At 44.1% G+C, this 20,958-nt stretch overlaps 1 protein-coding gene across 1 annotated transcript in view; it reads right to left on the bottom strand.

Annotated features, from left to right (window-relative positions):
• Positions 1–294: 294 nt before the first annotated feature.
• LOC309889471 (transportin-1-like) overlaps positions 295–20,958 on the bottom strand; it is a gene marked incomplete at its 5' end in the record, with an annotated part of 95,607 nt that continues 74,943 nt past the window's right edge. Inside the window, one exon of the mRNA XM_082782326.1 lies at positions 295–397. Within this exon, the coding sequence (XP_082638452.1) occupies positions 366–397 (32 nt within the window). The 3' untranslated portion in view covers positions 295–365. The remainder of the gene's footprint in view (positions 398–20,958) is intronic.

The following is a 20,958-nucleotide window of genomic DNA, read 5'->3' as shown; positions in this document are numbered from 1 at the left end:
TATCCATTTGATGCTTAACAGGCTGTTAAGCCTGAGGTAAAACACCACAGTGACAGAGTTAGGTTGCTTCTGGAGCTAGCTGGGTAAGAAATTCTCATAAGTCTTTTCAACGAACTGTGCTACAAACATTTTTACTAAGTAGAAGAACTAGCTACAGGAAATCTCTTCTAAAGATGCTGCAAGCTAGATACAATCTTTATAAGAGTAACTAAGAACAAGTCAATTGAAGTTTAAAGATGACTATAAAAAAAAAAAGAGTTGTAATTACTTATACTTACTTAGTAAGATGCCGACATAATACATCTTTACAAATGGGCTGTTCAGTCAAAGTCAGCCAAAACTCACAAGCTTCCAAAGCACCATTTTCATCTTGGTCCTGGGTCCTTTGAAGCATGTACTACACAATATAGAAACAAATTACTTGTATAAGATAGAAGTTTTAAGTACCCAGAAGCTACCAACATTGCAAAGTGTGTTTGCAAAAACAGAGTATGCCACCATAACAACTTTGTTTTTTGGGGAAAGGGGGAGAAAGATACTTAAGAGACTACTTAAGGCTATGGTAAGAATAAGCTAAGGAACTTCTTTCTTAATCCTAGATGATTCAGATTCTAAACTCCTTCATTGTTTAAGTGAGAACATTATTACCAATGGACAGAAATATGAACAGCCCATGTCCTAACTGAAACCAGGACATATATCCACCCCTTATCCCATACCATTTACGTCATGCTCAGGTTACACTCTTTCCAATACATTCTGATTAATCACCATTTTCATCTATGGTATATAGTAATCATAGTAGTGATGACACTCACTCAATGCCATGTTCTTTGGCCCAAGTGTCTATAAGGTTGTTTCGGAAATGAGTCCCATTGTTTGACTCTATTCTTTCTGGGGTGCCATGTCGCCATAGGACTTGCTTTTCAAGGCCCAGGATAGTGTTCCGGGCGGTGGCATGAGGCACAGGATATGTTTCCAGCCATCCGGTGGTTGCTTCCACCATTGTAAGTACATGGTGCTTGCCGTTGAGGGTTTGAGGGAGTGTGATGTAATCAATCTGCCAGGCCTCTCCATATTTATATTTCAGCCATCGTCCTCCATACCAAAGAGGCTTTGGCCGTTTGGCTTGCTTGATTGCTGCACGTTTCACAGTCATGAATAACTTGTGCTACAGCGTCTACGGTCAGGTCCACCCCTCGATCACGAGCCCATCTGTATGTTGCATCTCTACCTTGATGGCCTGAGGTGTCATGGGCCCATCAGGCTATAAATAATTCACCTTTATGCTGCCAATCCAGGTCCACCTGAGCTACTTCAATCTTAGTAGCCTGATCCACCTGCTGGTTGTTTTGATGTTGTTCAGTAGCCCGATTCTTGGGCACATGAGCATCTACGTGGCGTACCTTTACAGCCAGGTTCTCCACCCGAGCAGCAATATCTTGCCACAGTGCAGCAGCCCAGATGGGTTTGCCCCTGCGCTGCCAGTTGTTTTGCTTCCATTGCTGTAACCATCCCCACAGGGCATTTGCTACCATCCATGAATCAGTGTAGAGATAAAGAACAGGCCATTTTTCTCATTCGACAATATCTAAAGCCAGCTGAATGGCCTTCACTTCTGCAAACTGATTCGATTCACCTTCTCCCTCAGCTGCTTCTGCAACTCGTTGTGTAGGACTCCATACAGCAGCCTTCCATCTCCTATGCATCCCCACAATACGACAGGACCCATCAGTGAACAGGGCATACTTTCAGGTAGCTTGTACAGTGGGGCTTCTTCAGCACGACCCACCTCCTCCTCTGATGATATACCAAAGTATTTGCTTTCTGGCCAGTCCATAATCACTTCCAATATTCCTGGGCGACTGGGGTTTCCTATTCGAGCCCGCTGAGTAATCAGTGCAACCCACTTGCTCCATGTAGCATCAGTTGCATGATGTGTAGAGGGGACCCTTCCTTTGAACATCCAGCCTAGTACCGGCAGTCGGGGTGCTAGGAGGAGCTGCGCTTCAGTACCGACCACCTCCGAAGCAGATCGAACTCCTTCATATGCTGCCAATATCTCCTTTTCAGTTGGAGTATAGTGGGCCTCAGATCCTCTGTATCCCCGACTCCAAAACCCCAGGGGCCGACCTCGAGTTTCCCCAGGTTCTTTCTGCCAGAGGCTCCAGGTGGGGCCGTTCTCCCCAGCTGCAGTGTAGAGCACATTCTTTACATCTGGTCCTGTTCGAACTGGCCCAAGGGCTACTGCATGGACTATTTCCTGCTTGATTTGTTCAAAGGCTTGTTGTTGTTCAGGGCCCCATTCAAACTCATTCTTCTTACGGGTTACTTGGTAGAGCGGGTTTACAATCAGACTGTAATTTGGGATGTGCATTCTCCAAAACCCCACTACACCTAGGAAAGTCTGTGTGTCTTTTTTGCTAGCTGGTGGAGACATAGCTGTTATTTTGTTGATCATATCCATTGGGATTTGACGACGTCCATCTTGCCATTTTATTCCTAAAATCTGGATCTCTCGTGCAGGTCCTTTGATTTTATTTTGTTTTATGGCAAAACCAGCTTTCAGAAGGATTTGGACTATTTTCTTCCCTTTCTCGAAAACTTCCTCTGCTGTGTCACCCCACACAATAATGTCATCGATGTACTGCAGGTGTTCAGGAGCTTCCCCCTGCTCCAGCGCAGATTGGATCAGTACATAGCAAATGGTAGGGCTGTGTTTCCACCCCTGGGGCAGCCGATTCCAAGTATATTGGACTCCCCTCCAAGTGAAGGCAAATTGTGGCCTGCACTCTGCTGCTAGAGGGATGGAGAAAAATGCATTAGCAATATCAACTGTGGTGTACCACTTGGCTGCCTTCTATTCCAGTTCGTACTGGAGTTCCAGAATGTCTGGCACTGCAGCACTCAGTGGTGGCATGACTTCATTCAGGCCACGATAGTCCACTGTTATTCTCCACTCACCATTAGACCAATAAAAACTCACCATTAGACCAATAAAAACTCACCATTAGACTTTCGCACTGGCCATATGGGACTATTGAAAGGTGAATGAGTCTTGCTGATCACTCCTTGGCTCTCCAATTGACGAATTAGCTTATGGATGGGAATCAGGGAGTCTCAGTTGGTGTGATATTGCCGCCGGTGCACAGTTGTGGTAGTGATTGGCTCTTGCTGTTCTTTGACCCTCAGCAACCCCACAACAGAAGAGCCCTCTGAGAGACCAGGCAAGGTAGATAATTGTTTAATGTCCTCTGTCTCTAAGGCAGCTATACCAAAAGCCCACTGGAACCCTTTTGGGTCCTTGAAATATCCTCTTCTAAGATGCCAAGGATGCATAGAGCATCCGGGCCAGTCACAATATGGTGCTTTTGCCACTCATTCCCAGTCAGACCCACTTCAGCCTCCAATACAGTCAACTGCTGAGATCCCCCTGTCACTCCATAAATACAGATGGGCTCTGGCCCTTTATAGCTTGATGGCATTACAGTACATTGTGCACCGGTGTCTACTAAAGCCTTATACTTCTGTGTACTGGGTCTGGCTGGAATGTTAACTTTCCCGGCAGCAGCCCATACAGTGCCGTACTCTGTACTTGTAGCTGGAACAGCAGTGTTATCACACCAGTGTTGTGTCTACTGCTGAGCAGCAGTGGCACAGCATTGGGCCTTTCTCTAACCCTCCTAGGGGGTGGGCAAAAAGTGAGGAGAGAAACATCACTAGGGCAGCTGACCTAAACCAATCAAAGGGATATTCCATACCATGTGGTGTCACACTCAGCAATAAAAGGTGGAAACAGGAAGAAGAGGGGAGGGGTGGGCTCTCGTTGAGAAGACGTCGGTCCTCCTCTCGAACACCGGCTGTGTGCGTTGAGGCCTTGCTTCAAGGACGTGGTCAATCATCGCTCATTTGTGGGAAGTAGAGAGTAATTTCTTTCCTCTGCACTTCCATATAGCTTTCATTTATTTTGTTTGTTTGTTTTCCTCCCTTTTTCCCCTTTCCCTTTTATTTCCCCTTAGTTAAATTGTTTAGTTCATGGTAGTCTTTATTTAATTATTATAATTATTTCCCTTTAGTTAAATTATCCTTATCTCAACCCGTGAGTTGTTCTTTGCTTTACTTCTCCCCCTCCTCATCTAAAGGAGGGGGAGTAAGAGAGAGGTTGTGGGGTTTAGCTGCCCAGCACGGTAAAACCACCACAGTCCTTTTTGGCGCCCAACGTGGGGCAACACAGCAGAAGAAGTTTTTGAGAAAGGGAAGAAAATAATCCAAATTCTCCTGAAAGCTGGTTTTGCCATTAAAAAGAGCAAGGTCAAGGGGCCTACACAGGAAATCCAGTTCTTGGGGGTAAAATGGCAGGATGGACGTCGCCATATTCCAATGGATATGATCAATAAAATAACAGCAATGTCTCCGCCAACTAGCAAAAAGGAAACGCAAGCTTTCCTAGGCCTCATGGGATTCTGGAGAATTCATGTGCCAGGCTATAGTCAGCTTGTGAGTCCTCTATATCGAGTGACTCGAAAGAGAAATTATTTTGAGTGGGGCCCTGAGCAACAACAGGCATTTGAACAAATCAAACAAGAAATAGCTCGTGCAGTAGCCCTTGGGCCTGTCCGTACTGGACCAGCTGTGCAAAATATACTGTACACTGCAGCTGGGGAGCATGAGCTCACCTGGAGCCTTTGGCAGAAAACCCCAGAAGAAACTCGAGGTCGACCTCTGGGCTTCTGGAGTCGGGGCTATCGAGGATCAGAAGCCAATTACACCCCAACTGAAAAAGAAATACTCACAGCATATGAGGGTGTTCGAGCTGCTTCAGAAGTTGTGGGTACAGAGGCACAGCTCCTTTTGGTACCGCGGCTACCTGTGTTACACTGGATGTTCAAAGAGAAAATTCCCACTTGTGGTGTAAATGCCTGAAGTAACTAGGAAAATAAAACTAACATTCACATTTTTAAGGAAAAGGTACAGCATTGAAGAGGCTTTCAGGGTAGGGCATAACTGCTTTATCTGAGCGTTCCCTAGGCTCCCAGCCTTAGATGCTATCGCGCTGGGGAAACTTGGTGTGCTAGCTCTAAGGAACAGCACGGAGCATAGAGTGGAGTGGAGACACCACGGCTAGGCTCTGTAATCAGATGGGACCTCGATTGTTCTTGTGCACAAAGCTGCACTTTTTGCCACCCTAAGCCAAAGACCTGTCATGTTTTGACAAATGCTGTACCCTAGTGTACTTTTTGCTCATTATAATATCATTATAATACCAAAACACACCTCCATCCCAAAAGCTACCCGCCTCCAAGGTGCGACCACCCCTCACTGAGCATGCGCTCTGAATTCCTCGGAGCCTATTACTTTAAACGGAGACGGGAAAACTTTACACCAATCATAACTAAGATATGCTTGACTAGAGCCACTCAAGCTCCACCTAAAAGATAGAAAATAATATAAATTGGCCCAAGAGAAAGGGGATGTTAGGGAAGATACCACCGTCAGGGGAGATACCATCCCGAGGACAATATCCTTAGGACCTCCTGACTCCTGGGATCAGTCGACGGGCTGAGCCTCTCTTCCCCCCCCATTGGGACGCCTTTGGGTGAGATCTGAATACTTGCTTATAAATCTCTATAGAGTCTTTGATCCTTTTAACGCGTTTATTTCTAGGCTGCACACCTGTGACACCTGTAAACACCTGTAACACCTGTAACACCTGCAACACCTATAACCTCTGTAACATCTGTAACATCTATAAACATCTATAACACCTGTAACACCTACAACACCTATAACACCTGTGTATTTTATGCATACTAACTTGCTTTTGCAGACAGTCACTATCGCCGGCAATCCAAAAGAACCTGATTATCTGTTGCTGTAATAAACCATACTTGATTGCATTGTGATAACTCTCATTGAGTGCAACGAGGGTGAGGGTGGTTATCCGTGATAGTTCAGTGTTCTGAATCTAACCAGACCCCCAGGCGGTTAATGCATTTTTGGTGAATGTCCGAACGGACCCCCAGATGGTTAATGCGTTTTTGGTGAATGTCTGAACGGACCCCCAGGCCGTTAATGCGTTTTTGGTGAATGTCTGACTGGACCCCCAGACGGTTAATGTGTTTTTTGGTGAATGTCCGACTGGTTCAGTAACCTGAATCTGACCGGGCCCGTAACGGTTAATCAGCTACACCCCTTAACGCGACAGTAAAATTGGCGTAGTCGGCAGGATTGCTATGGATAAACTTCTGCAAAAATACAAGCGTGCCCCTTCCCAGGCGGGGAAGGAGTGGGCCCAAAGGTTTTGGAAAGATGAGGAAAAGGTGGTGGAGCGCATTGAGCAGTGTCAGGCTTCACGAAAGATTGGTCAAAGAAAGGGTAAAGGTGCGATTTGTGCTGTGTTAGGAGCCTGTTTGTCTTGTGCTCAGCAAGAAGCTAAGGAAACTCCTGCTCCCAAACTGATCTCTGATGCGGAACATACAGCTTTGAAATCAGAGATTGATGTGTTGAAGTCATCATTGGCCTTTGAAAGGGAGACGGGAAAAACATTAGGAATCAGAGTGGATAAACTTTTGGATGAAAATAATAAACTTTCCATTGAGAATGACAAACTTGTGACTGAAAATGATAAACTTGTGAGTGAAAATAATCATCTTAAACAATTGCTGGAGAGGGTTAGTCATCTGTTAAATAAAGTACAGCCTTTCGCTCCGGTCAAGCAGATTCGTGGAGTGCTGCATAGTGCAGAACCTGAAAGCTGGGACAGTGATTTCTGGTCTGACAGTGATGATGGTGTTGAAGAGATTTCTGATTCTGAACCTCAATCGATTTCCTTGAGACCTTTGGTTAAGACTGAGACTACTGTTGATGATAATGATGAAATCCGTACTACTGTGCAAACGATTCCGTTGTCACCAGCAGAGTTGGTTAAAATACAGGAGAAGTTCTCAAGGCGGTCAGGGGAATCAGAAGTTGAGTATGTGTGTCGAGTTTCTCTTAAAGGAGGAGATCGAATGATGTTGTGTAAGGAAGAAGTAGGAGGCTTTTGGAGACCTGGAGTATTTTTAACCACCACACCAGGAGCTGACTTGGCTGTAGCAGTACAGAAAGCAGCCTGCATTCAGGCGATATATGAAAGAGATAAATTAAGGAATTCCCCAATGTTAGCTCCTATTGACCCGGTTCAATTAACCCCTCTCATCCGTGGACTCCCTGATTGTCTTAAGATGTTTGTAGAAAACACCCAAGATCACATACTAGCTGCTTGTAGGGATGATGATAGTGGTTGTAGGCGAAATCCTAACTCCCCTATTCCCACCTGGAGTGAATTGGTACAAGACATAGATAAATACGGATGCCAAATAGGCTGGATTAATTCATCCAGTGTTAAATCCCAAGACCACTCTTGGCGAGTCCGCCAAATCCACACTAAAAATCCCAGATATCCCAAATTCAAAGAGAGGTTGAAACCTAATAGGGAACGAGGTGAGTTGTGGTGTCGACAAAAAAACTCTTGTCCCCGGGGAGGGCAGTGAGCCACCCTGCTCAGCGGGTATTAGCAATTCAATGGCTCTCTAATGAACACTCTGACCCTATAATTGCCATTCCTGTTGAACCCCCAAAAATATTGGTAAATTTTCTTATTGATACCAGGACCCAAATGTCAGTAATTACACATGAGACAGCACAAACCCTGAGCATAACACCTGGTCAACGCAGGGTTAAATTCACGGGAATCAATGGTGTGGAAAAACAATGCCCCACTGCAAAAATTTCACTCTGGTTGCCAGAGGAACAAAAATTAACCAGGATAGAAGTATTAGTTGGTGCTGCATATACTAATATTTTAGGATTTGACATACTGCATGGTTGCATGTGGAAACTCCCTGATGGAACTGTGTGGAGTTTCGCGACACATCAAAGGGATTCAGGCACCATGAGACTGAGCCTGTTACAAACATCCATACCCTTATCCCCTGCTAAAATCATTAATGATCGGCAATATCTGTTGTCAGCAGCATTATTTACGGGGATTGACGGGGTGGTAACAGAATTGGAAAAAAGAGGCATTATTAAAAGGACCCATTCACCTTATAATTCACCAGTGTGGCCAGTAAAGGAACCAACCAGGCAATGGCATTTTACAATGGATTACAGACAGTTGAATGCTAACACTATACCTTTGACTGCCGCAGTTCCAAACATGGCAGAGATAGTGAAAGCCCTCTGTGTATCTAACAGTAGTAATAGTGCTAACTACTCCCAAATATTTCTATGCATGGGAAATCAAAGATTGCTATTTCACCCTCTTTCTAACCCTGCCGGTTGAATACAACCGAGCATATTTTATTTTCTTTTGTGTTCACAGGAACCCTGAGCAAACTGTATATGGACAGCTGGAAGATGACGAATGAACAGTTTGGATTAATAATGCCATGCTTTACCCTGACCTTGATGCAATTACAGACCTTAAAGGAAACTTAACTACTGTGTCTGTGCATGGAGCTGAGGTGTTTCACCATGGCATCTAACCATGTATTGTCACAGTATAGCACAGTCACTGGAACATCTCAAAACAGAAAGGACCTAAATCTCTCTACTTTAGTTCTACATGGAAACAAAATATTTTCAAAAGATGAATGGAGTTGGAATGATTCTCTAAGAATGGCTGAACTTCAAGCCATGTCTGGACAGACAATACAAATTGGTTGCCGAATAACTAACCGATCCACTTATAATCGGCTGACTGAAATTAAGACAGTATACATTGATTCACCAAACCTATAATTGTGTACTGTCTTTGGGGTTACAGAGGCACAGAATAAGAAGCCTCTGCCTCCGCAGATATTTGAAAACGAACCGACTCAGCCTCCCATTGGTCTAACTCCTTCCATCTTCAATACAGGCCCTTACATAATTCAACAACAAATTCTCTTTGACCCTAGTTGGTCCCTAAAAGAGGGCCACGGGATGCAACTGGGTTATTAGGGACAGGATTAGGTATATTAAATAGCATTGATGCTGAGGTTTTAATGAGTAGAATAACTGCTACTACAAATGACCTAAGGAAACTGGAACAACCAATAAAATCAACTTTATTGGCTTTAGGAGCAAATCAATGGCTTCTATCAGATATTTTACCCCATTGGGAACAAATTGAGGAAAATGATCATCAATTAATTGTAAATGCCCTTGGAAAAGCCCAAGGCAATACCTCCCTTGCCTTGAGCTGTATCCAAGCACAGTTATGGATACAATCTGTAGCAGCAGCTATTATTAGAGAGGGAGAAGGAGGAACTTTGCCCCCTGAAATTCGAAAATTGATTTGGGATAACGCTTCAGAATTTGAAAAAGAATTTCAAGCATGGTGGCAATTAGTCAACTTTACCCATTATGCAGAAAATGATAAAATTGTTGCCTTTGTACTTACTATAAGCAATGCCACCGTATACAATGTATATCCAATCATTGCATTAGGACTCAATCATAATGGAACTATACTTTATCCTAAAGAGCATAAAGTATGGGCCCATCAAAAGGGAGGAAAGTGGCAAACAATTGATGTAAATGCATGTATTGTGCGTGAACAAAAAGGTTTCATCTGTGAAAGTAACACGCTGGAATCCCAAGACATTTGTCTTGACACTGAGCAAAATATTTGCCACTTTGAGATACATCCTAATGAAACCCTTGAAACTGTACTTGTATATATTGGGAAAGGTTGTGTTTGCATGAGAACTCATTGTGATTCTATAGTCGTAGATAATGCAGTGGTAGATATCAATAATCACTCTAATGTTTGTGTTTGCAATTTTACCAAAATTCTAGGATGTGATTTTAAATACTCAGCTCCTGTCACTTCTTATCAACTTATTGCATCTAATTATATTCTGCTTCATGAACTGCTGCCTACTCCTATTGGAATGAACCTTACCTTGGTGAAGAAATTGCTGGTACATGAGGACCTGAAGCAGCTGATGACACAGGTCCGAGAAAATGGACAAAAGACTCTGTTTACTGTCCATCATGATGCACAAGAAATACATCGAGTGATGGAAGGAGTAAAGAGAGATGAGAGACACCGTTGGTGGGACACTTTGTTTGGATGGTCGCCAGCTGCCAAGGGAATCTGCAACAAGATGCTTCACCCTGTTATTGTTCTGCTAATCTGGTTTATGATGAAACGTTTAGCATCCCTACACAATGTACATACACTCGATAAACCTCATCCTGAGAATGTTTGTGATATCCCCGACATATTCTAACTGTCGTGAAGCTTGAGTGACTATAGTCACGGGGTGGATTATGTGGTGTAAATGCCTGAAGTAACTAGGAAAATAAAACTAACATTCACATTTTTAAGGAAAAGGTACAGCATTGAAGAGGCTTTCAGGGTAGGGCATAACTGCTTTATCTGAGCGTTCCCTAGGCTCCCAGCCTTAGATGCTATCGCGCTGGGGAAACTTGGTGTGCTAGCTCTAAGGAACAGCACGGAGCATAGAGTGGAGTGGAGACACCACGGCTAGGCTCTGTAATCAGATGGGACCTCGATTGTTCTTGTGCACAAAGCTGCACTTTTTGCCACCCTAAGCCAAAGACCTGTCATGTTTTGACAAATGCTGTACCCTAGTGTACTTTTTGCTCATTATAATATCATTATAATACCAAAACACACCTCCATCCCAAAAGCTACCCGCCTCCAAGGTGCGACCACCCCTCACTGAGCATGCGCTCTGAATTCCTCGGAGCCTATTACTTTAAACGGAGACGGGAAAACTTTACACCAATCATAACTAAGATATGCTTGACTAGAGCCACTCAAGCTCCACCTAAAAGATAGAAAATAATATAAATTGGCCCAAGAGAAAGGGGATGTTAGGGAAGATACCACCGTCAGGGGAGATACCATCCCGAGGACAATATCCTTAGGACCTCCTGACTCCTGGGATCAGTCGACGGGCTGAGCCTCTCTTCCCCCCCCATTGGGACGCCTTTGGGTGAGATCTGAATACTTGCTTATAAATCTCTATAGAGTCTTTGATCCTTTTAACGCGTTTATTTCTAGGCTGCACACCTGTGACACCTGTAAACACCTGTAACACCTGTAACACCTGCAACACCTATAACCTCTGTAACATCTGTAACATCTATAAACATCTATAACACCTGTAACACCTACAACACCTATAACACCTGTGTATTTTATGCATACTAACTTGCTTTTGCAGACAGTCACTATCGCCGGCAATCCAAAAGAACCTGATTATCTGTTGCTGTAATAAACCATACTTGATTGCATTGTGATAACTCTCATTGAGTGCAACGAGGGTGAGGGTGGTTATCCGTGATAGTTCAGTGTTCTGAATCTAACCAGACCCCCAGGCGGTTAATGCATTTTTGGTGAATGTCCGAACGGACCCCCAGATGGTTAATGCGTTTTTGGTGAATGTCTGAACGGACCCCCAGGCCGTTAATGCGTTTTTGGTGAATGTCTGACTGGACCCCCAGACGGTTAATGTGTTTTTTGGTGAATGTCCGACTGGTTCAGTAACCTGAATCTGACCGGGCCCGTAACGGTTAATCAGCTACACCCCTTAACGCGACACCACTACACACCATGCAACTGATGCTACATGGAGTAAGTGGATAGCGTTAATTACACAGCGGGCTCGAATGGGAAAACCCAATCGCCCAGGAATCCTGGAAGAGATTATGGACTGGCCGGAAGGCAGAGATTTCGGAGCGCCAACAGAAGAGGTAACCCGTGCTGAAGAGGCACCACCATACAATGAGTTGCCAGAAGACAGAAAGCAGTATGCGTTGTTTACTGATGGATCCTGCCGTGTGATAAGGAGCCATCGGAAATGGAAAGCTGCTGTGTGGAATCCCATACGACGAGTTGTGGAAGCCATGGAAGGGGAAGGTGAGTCGAGTCAGTATGCAGAAGTAAAAGCCATACAACTAGCCCTAGATATCGCCGAAAGAGAAAATTGGCCAGTATTGTATCTTTATACTGACTCATGGATGGTGGCAAATGCTTTTTGGGGGTGGCTGCAGCAATGGAAAGAGAGCAACTGGCAGCGCAGAGGTAAACCTATCTGGGCTGCTACCCTGTGGCAAGATATTGCTGCCCGGGTAGAAAACCTGGATGTTAAAGTACGTCATGTAGATGCCCACATGCCCAAGAGTCGCACTACTGAAGAACATCAGAACAACAAAGAAGTGGATCGAGCTTCGAAAATTGAAGTGGCTCAGGTGGACCTAGACAGGGAACGTAAGGGTGAGCTGTTTGTAGCTCGATGGGCCCATGAAACATCAGGACATCTGGGGAGGGATGCCACATACAGATGGGCTCGTGATCGAGGGGTGGACTTGACCATTGAGGCCATCACACAGGTTACCCATGAGTGTGAGACCTGTGCTGCAATCAAGAAAGCCATGAAGGTAAAATCTCCCTGGAACAGGGGGAGATGGCTAGGGTTTCAATATGGTGAGGCCTGGCAAATTGACTATATCGGACCACTCCCAAAAACTCACCAAGGCAAACAGTACATACTCACCATGGTAGAAGCAACTACTGGGTGGCTGGAAACATACCCTGTAAACCATGCCACGGCCCGAAACACTATCTTGGGCCTGGAAAGACAAGTATTGTGGCGTCATGGTACACCAGAGAGAATTGAGTCTGACAATGGGAGTCATTTCCAAAACAATCTTGTTACCTCCTGGGCAAAGAGGCATGGTATTGAGTGGGTGTACCACATCCCTTATCACCCACAAGCCTCTGGGAAGGTTGAGAGGTACAATGGACTGTTAAAGACTATGTTACGAGCATTAGGTGCTGGGACTTGGCTAGTTAACAATAGGGGGTCTGACAGCCGTGCTGGTCCTGCCGAAACAAAACCCCTACACACTGTGAAAGGAGCTAAAGTTCCCGTAGTGCATATAGGAAGGTGGATGGGGAAGGCAGTGTGGGTTGCTCCTGCCTCGGGAAAAGGCAAACCCACTCGTGGGATTGTCTTCGCCCAAGGACCAGGGTATACCTGGTGGGTCATGCAAAAGAATGGGGATATCAAGTGTGTGCCTCAAGGAGATTTGACATTGAGAGAAAACTAAGTTATATGTTGTAGGAAGATGCTGTAGGATCAACGACAGGTCAACTTTGCAAGGAGCCGGGCAGTGCAACAAGGACTTGAGCTAAGCTGGTGCTGGTGTCCAGACATCCAACTCCGCCTGCCTTGAGTGGCCACTTTGGCAGATGAAGACCTAATCATCAACAGTTCTTATGAACATTTTCCAAGAAAGACCCATGGAATGAAAAGATACACCTGCCTATTTATCCTGTCCTGTTAAATCCTTGTCCTGTTAAAGGACAAGGGATAATGATGAGAATGCTTGTATGCTAAAGTATGGGGATCTGAGTGTGACACAAATGTTATGGAATAAGGGGTGGAGGTTGTACTGGGTCTGGCTGGAATGTTAACTTTCCCGGCAGCAGCCCATACAGTGCCGTACTCTGTACTTGTAGCTGGAACAGCAGTGTTATCACACCAGTGTTGTGTCTACTGCTGAGCAGCAGTGGCACAGCATTGGGCCTTTCTCTAACCCTCCTAGGGGGTGGGCAAAAAGTGAGGAGAGAAACATCACTAGGGCAGCTGACCTAAACCAATCAAAGGGATATTCCATACCATGTGGTGTCACACTCAGCAATAAAAGGTGGAAACAGGAAGAAGAGGGGAGGGGTGGGCTCTCATTGAGAAGACGTCGGTCCTCCTCTCGAACACCGGCTGCGTGCGTTGAGGCCTTGCTTCAAGGACGTGGTCAATCATCGCTCATTTGTGGGAAGTAGAGAGTAATTTCTTTCCTCTGCACTTCCATATAGCTTTCATTTATTTTGTTTGTTTGTTTTCCTCCCTTTTTCCCCTTTCCCTTTTATTTCCCCTTAGTTAAATTGTTTAGTTCATGGTAGTCTTTATTTAATTATTATAATTATTTCCCTTTAGTTAAATTATCCTTATCTCAACCCGTGAGTTGTTCTTTGCTTTACTTCTCCCCCTCCTCATCTAAAGGAGGGGGAGTGAGAGAGCGGTTGTGGGGTTTAGCTGCCCAGCACGGTAAAACCACCACATTCTGTGCATCTTACATGTCAGGCCATCGAATCCACACAGTCCAATAATCTCGATTGTCTCTTTCCTCCCTCTGGCTGGAGGCAGGGCCCCCCTAATCCTGGTCAGAATCTTCTTCGTTTCTGTGTTTAAAGGACTGTCTGCTGGAAGTTGGAGCAGCAAACTTGTCAGAGAATCCCTTTTTCCCAATTGTTTTCTTTTGCAACACACGTTGACTTCATCTGGATCTGTGGATGTTTGTCCATTGTCTGGGTCTTCATAAATCACCACCCGTATGGCTAATTCCCTCAGGTGCTGGATTCTCCTCTCCATAGTGGTCCACTTGCTGGGTAGACATACAAGCTTGTCGTTGAAGAGGTACCTTTCCCTCACAGCTGACAGGAGATGCCTCCAGAGGCTGTAAGGTCGTGCTCCATCTCCAATTGCTTTGTCAATGCCTGCGTCTCTAGCAAGGGATCCCAGCCGCCTGGCTTCCCTGCCGTCTAATTCCACACAATTGGCTCCCATGTCCCAGCATCGGAGCAGCCAGGTGACAAGCTGCTCACCTATGCAGCGACCAAAATCTTTTCGCACGTCTTGTAGCTCACGCTGGTATAGGTTTCGGGTAGTTACTGTTGATTTTTCGGCATCCTCATCTTCCTCCTCCTAAATCCCCGATGGCCAGGCATCTTCTTCTCTATACCTAGATTTGGCAGAAGACTCTCTGCGTTCTAAACGACCTGAATCTCTATACCATTTTTTCACCTTCTCTACAGGGGCAACTTGCACTGCTACAGCTCGTTTCTCTGACACAGCCACAGGAGCTGGAGGGGCTGCAAGAGCTGGATCTGGAGCCGCTGCAGGAGCTGTAACGGCTGCAGGGGCTGGAACTGGAACAACTGCAGGAGCTGGAGTGGCTGCAGGGTCCATCGTAGGGGTCGGAGTGGCTCTTGGGCCTGTCACAGGACTTGGAGTGGCCACAGGATCTGTCACTAGGTTGATAGTAGCATCAATTACAACTTGATAGGCGTAGGCCAGACCCCAGCATGTTACAGTGATTTGTGTCACTTTGGAACTGTCAGAGTCATGACACCCTTTTTTCAAGCATTCTACCAGTTTTTTAGGATTTTGCAGTTGTTCAGGGGTGAATTTCCAAAACACTGGAGGTGCCCACTGCTCTAGAAACCTGCCCATATCCTCCCACACTCCCTGCCACTCACAACTATCCTGCCTCAGGACAGATCTCTGGATGAGATTCCTAAGTAGTTGTTTAAACAAAACCTGAAGTGCATTCAGGAGGAATAACAACAAGAACATGCTGGTCTGAGTATCCCAAGGATATTCAATATCTTGGAGAATTATTGTAACAAGCTTGGAGGACAAGAGGGCAGTGAAGGAGAAAGGGAAAGTGAACAAGTAAGAAAAAATATCTCCCCCTTTCCCCTCCACAGATTGACTCCCTGATGAAAAAAAGGCAATAGGTGTTATTGTTAATGGTTTCTGAGATATGGTTTCCAAAGTATAGAGTCGACGACAGTGCTGAGTAGAAATACCAGGTTAGAGTCATGACCGGAAATTTCATCATCTCATAAGCCACTGTTACAATGCACAGGAAAGTGAAGCCTGTGAGTTGAGATAAAGACAGTCTATTAATATAGGAAAATAATAATAACAATAATAACAATAATGATGATAAAAGTACTACTACTAATAATGTGTACGAAACAAGTGATGCACAATGCAATTGCTCACCACCCGCTGACCGATGCCCAGCCTAACCCCGAGCAGTCCGGCCCCCTCCCCCTGGCTAGCCACCCCTATATATTGTTTAGCATGATGTCAGATGGTATGGAGTACCCCTTTGGCTAATTTGGGTTAGCTGTCCTGGGTCTGTCCCCTCCCACCTCTTGCTGCACCCCCAGCCTGTCCGCTGGCAGGACAGAGTGAGAAGCTGAAACGTCCTTGGCTTGGTGTAAGCACTGCTCTGCAACAATTAAAACATCAGCATGTTATCAACATTATTCTCATTCTCAATCCCAATCACAGCACCCTAACAGCTACTAGGAAGAAAATTAACTCTGTCTTAACTGAAACCAGGACAGTTTGCTATTGTGAGTAAGAACACATAGTAACAGAAATACTGCTCTAGTCTGAGTTGTTAGCAGATTACAGCTTGGAAAATTGAAAAATGCCCTAATGACTTTCCAATTGCAAACGAGACTTCATTAATGCAACTGAAATTAAGAGATTTGGCATTTTCCCTGAGAGGGCTTAAAAAAATCACAAATTTGTTGTATCCAGTTATTTTTCAGGAAGACAAAAACAGAGTAACAAAAAGTAATGTCTGAAGGCACTCCTCACTGTTGTTATTTCTTTTTTAATTATGCATTATATGTATTAATAGTATATGCTCCATGAAGTTAGATATTAATACATTAAAAAGGCTATTTAAACCCAGTGGTATAAGATAACCATGTGCACAGCCTGGAAATCATAGAAAGAACAGTGTACATAGTAACAAAGCAAAATGTGGGAAGGGTATTTGAAGGTTTTTTTTTAAATATTACCATGCCAAATTTTAATAAGTACTTCCAGTGGTAAGCTATAAAGTTCTACTGACTTCAGGCAATGGATATAGTTGCTTTGTAACCATAAATTACAAAATAGTATAGGAAGATTATTCAATACAGTTTTGTATACTCTATAACAAACAGTGCTGTGTTAGTCTTATTAAGTCAAAAATCAGGAAAAGAATGGCAAGATACACAAAGCATTAAGAACAAAGACTTTATGGAGTAACAGACATCTTTATCTGAAGAAAGCAACAGGATGCACACAATCTTATGACTTCAGCAACAAGCTGAGTTTCTGTTATAACTTCATATCATCAATACACCATTCATTACAAGAAATCTCATTATGCATTGTATAATAAAAAGAAAGGATTTCTACTGATAAAGACCTTAGGAACCATGCATTATATAAATGTCATCTGTGAACATACAAGTACAATCTAATAATTGAAATCTGTTAGATCTACTCCTGACATATCCTGTTATCGTGTTTTCAGAAAAAACAAACAAACAAACAAACAACAACAAAAACAATAAAACACCCATCTGTTTCTGCCCACCTGGAAGTGATGAACATGGAGCTCTTGACCAAACTTAAACAGAAAAAGACGGCCTACAGAGAGCAGAAGCAAGGACAGATAGCCTGGGAGAGATACAGAGACATTGTCCAAGCAGCCTGGCATCGGGTTAAGAAAGCCAAAGCCATTTCTTTTAGAATTAAATTTGGCCAGGGACATCAAGGGCAATAAGAAAGGCTCCTATAGGTACATTGGTGATTAAAGGAATACCAGGGAAATTGTGGGCACTCTCTGGAAAGAAACAGGAGACGTGATCACCCAGGATATGGAGAAGGCTGAAGTACTTAATGACTATTTTGCCTTGGTCTTCACTGACAAGGGCTCCAGCCACATAGCCTGTTATAAATGAAGTCTCAACTCAATCTGAATTTTGTAATATTTATAAAACAAATATTTATAAAAGGTATAAAAGCTATAAAAGGTATAAAAGCTATAAAAGGCAAGTAAACAGCGCTGGGTGTACGGGGAGTCTACGCTCCACCAACACGCACACACGAACATCAAACATTCTAAATATACAGAACATTGCTTTACATACTAAACTCGAGTAAGCCTATACATATGCACATTCAGAAAAGGTAACAAACAATCCTTTAAGTTCCATGACTTAACAGTCTCCATTTTCCATTCCTTTTCTTGATTACAAACAAGTCTCCATTTTCCATTCCTTTTGAACAATAAGTCTCGCTTTAAGTTGTCAAGCAACTCGGTCTTCAGGCCTTATGTATCCCGTTCTTCCCAGATCGAAGAAAAGCATATCCATCTCCTTTTCAAGGCCAATAGGCCTGGGTCAAAAGGCACATCCAGGTCAGCAGGGGGCGTAACAGCAAAAGCCTTAGATGGCTGTAGCAGCAGAGGGGCCCATGGCGCAGCAGTCGGATCAGTAAAGGAGCCCGCAGCTCCCTCACTGTCTGGAAAGCCACACGTTTCTGACTGTGGTCCCACAAGGCTCTTTAAGGCCTCAGAGACTGCTCGCCAGGTGCCGAGCAATCTCACTGCAACCTTGCCATTTTTAGTTGCAGAGTCCCACACCTTGACCTCAGTTTGGTCCCATGTTTCAGGATCATAAACTGTCCGATTGTTAAGAAGGAGAATAAGCTGTAAGGTTACCAGGACAGTCTTTGTTCCTAAGGACGTATGATTCCCCATAATGCACAGCTGCTTACCAGTGAGGGGCGGTTGTGTGTGTGGGTCCTCTTCTCTCAGCTTGAGCTTCTTCCCAGCTCCGGTGCGCCCATTTCCAGCAACTTTCTGTACGAGCTTCTTTGAGCAGTTTGCTGAGTTTGGCCGAACCTATCTTCATGAGGTGATCAACATGCCTGTTCCCTTCCTGGTCTCCGTTCTGCTAGCCTGTTCCTTTTCATTCCTTCTTTCTGCTTCTTTATTGATGACATAACTTCTTCACATCGTGTTGTCTTCTTTTTTTTTCTTCTCTTTTTCTTGAGGGCAGGCTCCCCTCTTATACCCTTCTCTCCACAGCAGTTCTTTTCAAAACAACTTTTCATTGGTCAAACAACTTTGAATGTAACAACAGCAAACACACAGAAACTTCCATGCCTTAATGGCTGGAGAACAAGCAACCTGAGACTGCATGGAGTCTCCTGAATCACCCTTCTTTGTTCCCTCTAAACTCTTTTATATTCCTGATGGCCTCATCGTTAAGAGTCTAATGTTATCTCAAACACAGGGCTTTCCATCCCCCATGGCCACACTCTCAAATCTTCCCCTTCTTTATTAATATCAACCATTTTCTTGACACGAATTACCACTCCATATGTAACAGCCCAGACCCCAGATCACAAAGGCAGGGACTGGGAGAATGATGAACTGCCCAGTGTAGAAGATTAAGTTCAAGACCATCTAACTGAAAATCTTTATAAAAATATGGTCTTTGATTTGTAACAAACTTCAAATAAATATTACAGAATCTATTAATATTTCCCTTGACAAATGTGAAATCTATCAGATACAGCAGTTGGAGCTAATTAAGCAGTAAATATGTGAAAGAACAAACTCCAGAGGTATATTGTTAAAAATGGAAGTATAATTGTCATGACAGCATCTTTTTTATGCCACTATTTCAATTACATGCAAACCCAGTTTTTAGCATCAACTCTACAATAAAAAATTTGAGCATAAAGGAAAAGCACCTATGTTTCAGTACTTTTGTTATAAATTAGACCACACAATTTACTGGTCTATTGAAATTATTTTATTAATCAAGTAAGCAGACACAAGCAAAACAGCGCTGGGCAGCTGGGGAGTCTCCTCTCTGCAACAGCACGCAACTTCCCTTTCCAGGGTTGCTGTTTTATAGCAGTCAAGTTCCAGATTTTCGGGACTGGCTGAGGCTGCGCCTTCTATTGTTGAGAGGGGGGTCATTGTTCCTCTGCTGGTGATCACGCGTTGTGCTTGTGTTCAGGTGGGGGTAGTGAAGCGGCAAACAGGATGTCTCGTTTCACTCAAGGATGTTTACCCAATACCCCCTCCTGCTATCTGCTTGCTTAATCCTCCCCTTTACCAAGGCCGTTAAATTGTACAACATTATCTCCTCAGCAGATTCTCCAAATTCCTCAAAGACAATGAACAAACCCCCACTAATTTATCACACTTTCATGCCAATAACAGGACAGGGGAAGGCTGCTGTGTGTGGTTTTTTTTTTGGGTGTTATTTTGACTCTAGCTCCTAAAAGCAGATTTCTAAACTCCACAACTCTAAAAAGCTGAACTTCATGACAAAATTCCCCCTCATAGGGCAATCATTAACTTTCAATTTCCTTCTGTAGTGAAGCTCTTCAGTCCTTCCACTGCTCTTAAACACTCAAACCTTGCTTGCTTATAAGGAGGAGCTACGCTAAGGTCCTGCCCAGCTTAGAATCCCTGGAAAGTTTTAACAGTCAGACAACTCCTAAATGGAATTATTTCCTGATAACTTCGTTGGTCCTCAACACACGCAGCATTTATTTCTTTTTAATTTAAATCCATGTTTCAACATTGGCACAAGGGGTTTTAAAACCCTTTGTGGTGCAATTGCTTGAAGTAACGAGGAAAATAAAACTAACATTCACATTTTAAAGAAGATGTACAGCATTGAAGTAGCTTTCAGGGTAGGGCGTAGTTGCATTACCTGAGCATCCCTAGGCTTCCAACCTTAGATGCTATCGCGCTGGGGAAACCTGGTGTGCTAGCTTTAAGGAACAGTACGGAGCGTAGAGTGGAGTGGAGACACCAAAGCTAGACTCTGTGACCAGGTGGGGACTCGATGGTTCTTGTGCACACAAAGACGGATAAGCTGCACTTTTTGCTACCCTGAGCCAAGGACCTGTCATGTTTTGACAAATGCTGTCCCCTAGTGTACTTTTGCTCATTATAATATCATTATAATACCAAAACACACCTCCATCCCAAAAGCTACCCGCCTCCAAGGTGCGACCACCCCTCACCAAGCATGCACTCTGAATTTCTCAGAGCCTATTACTTTAAACGGAGACAGGAGAACTTTTCACCAATCATAACTAAGATATGCTTGACTAGAGTCACTCAAGCTCCACCTAAGATATAGAAAATAATATAAATTGGCCTAAGAGAGAGGGGATGTCAGGGAAGATACCACTGTCAGGGGAGATACCATCCCGAGGGAATACAACATCCTTAGGACCTCCTGAATCCTGGGACCAGTCGACGGGCTGAGCCTCTCTTCCCCCC

Source organism: Aythya marila (assembly GCF_965140915.1).
Source record: "Aythya marila genome assembly, chromosome: W".
Lineage (NCBI taxonomy): Eukaryota > Metazoa > Chordata > Aves > Anseriformes > Anatidae > Aythya > Aythya marila.
The sequence above is the reverse complement of the archived record's forward strand: the minus strand, read 5'-3'. Positions and strand labels throughout refer to the sequence as shown.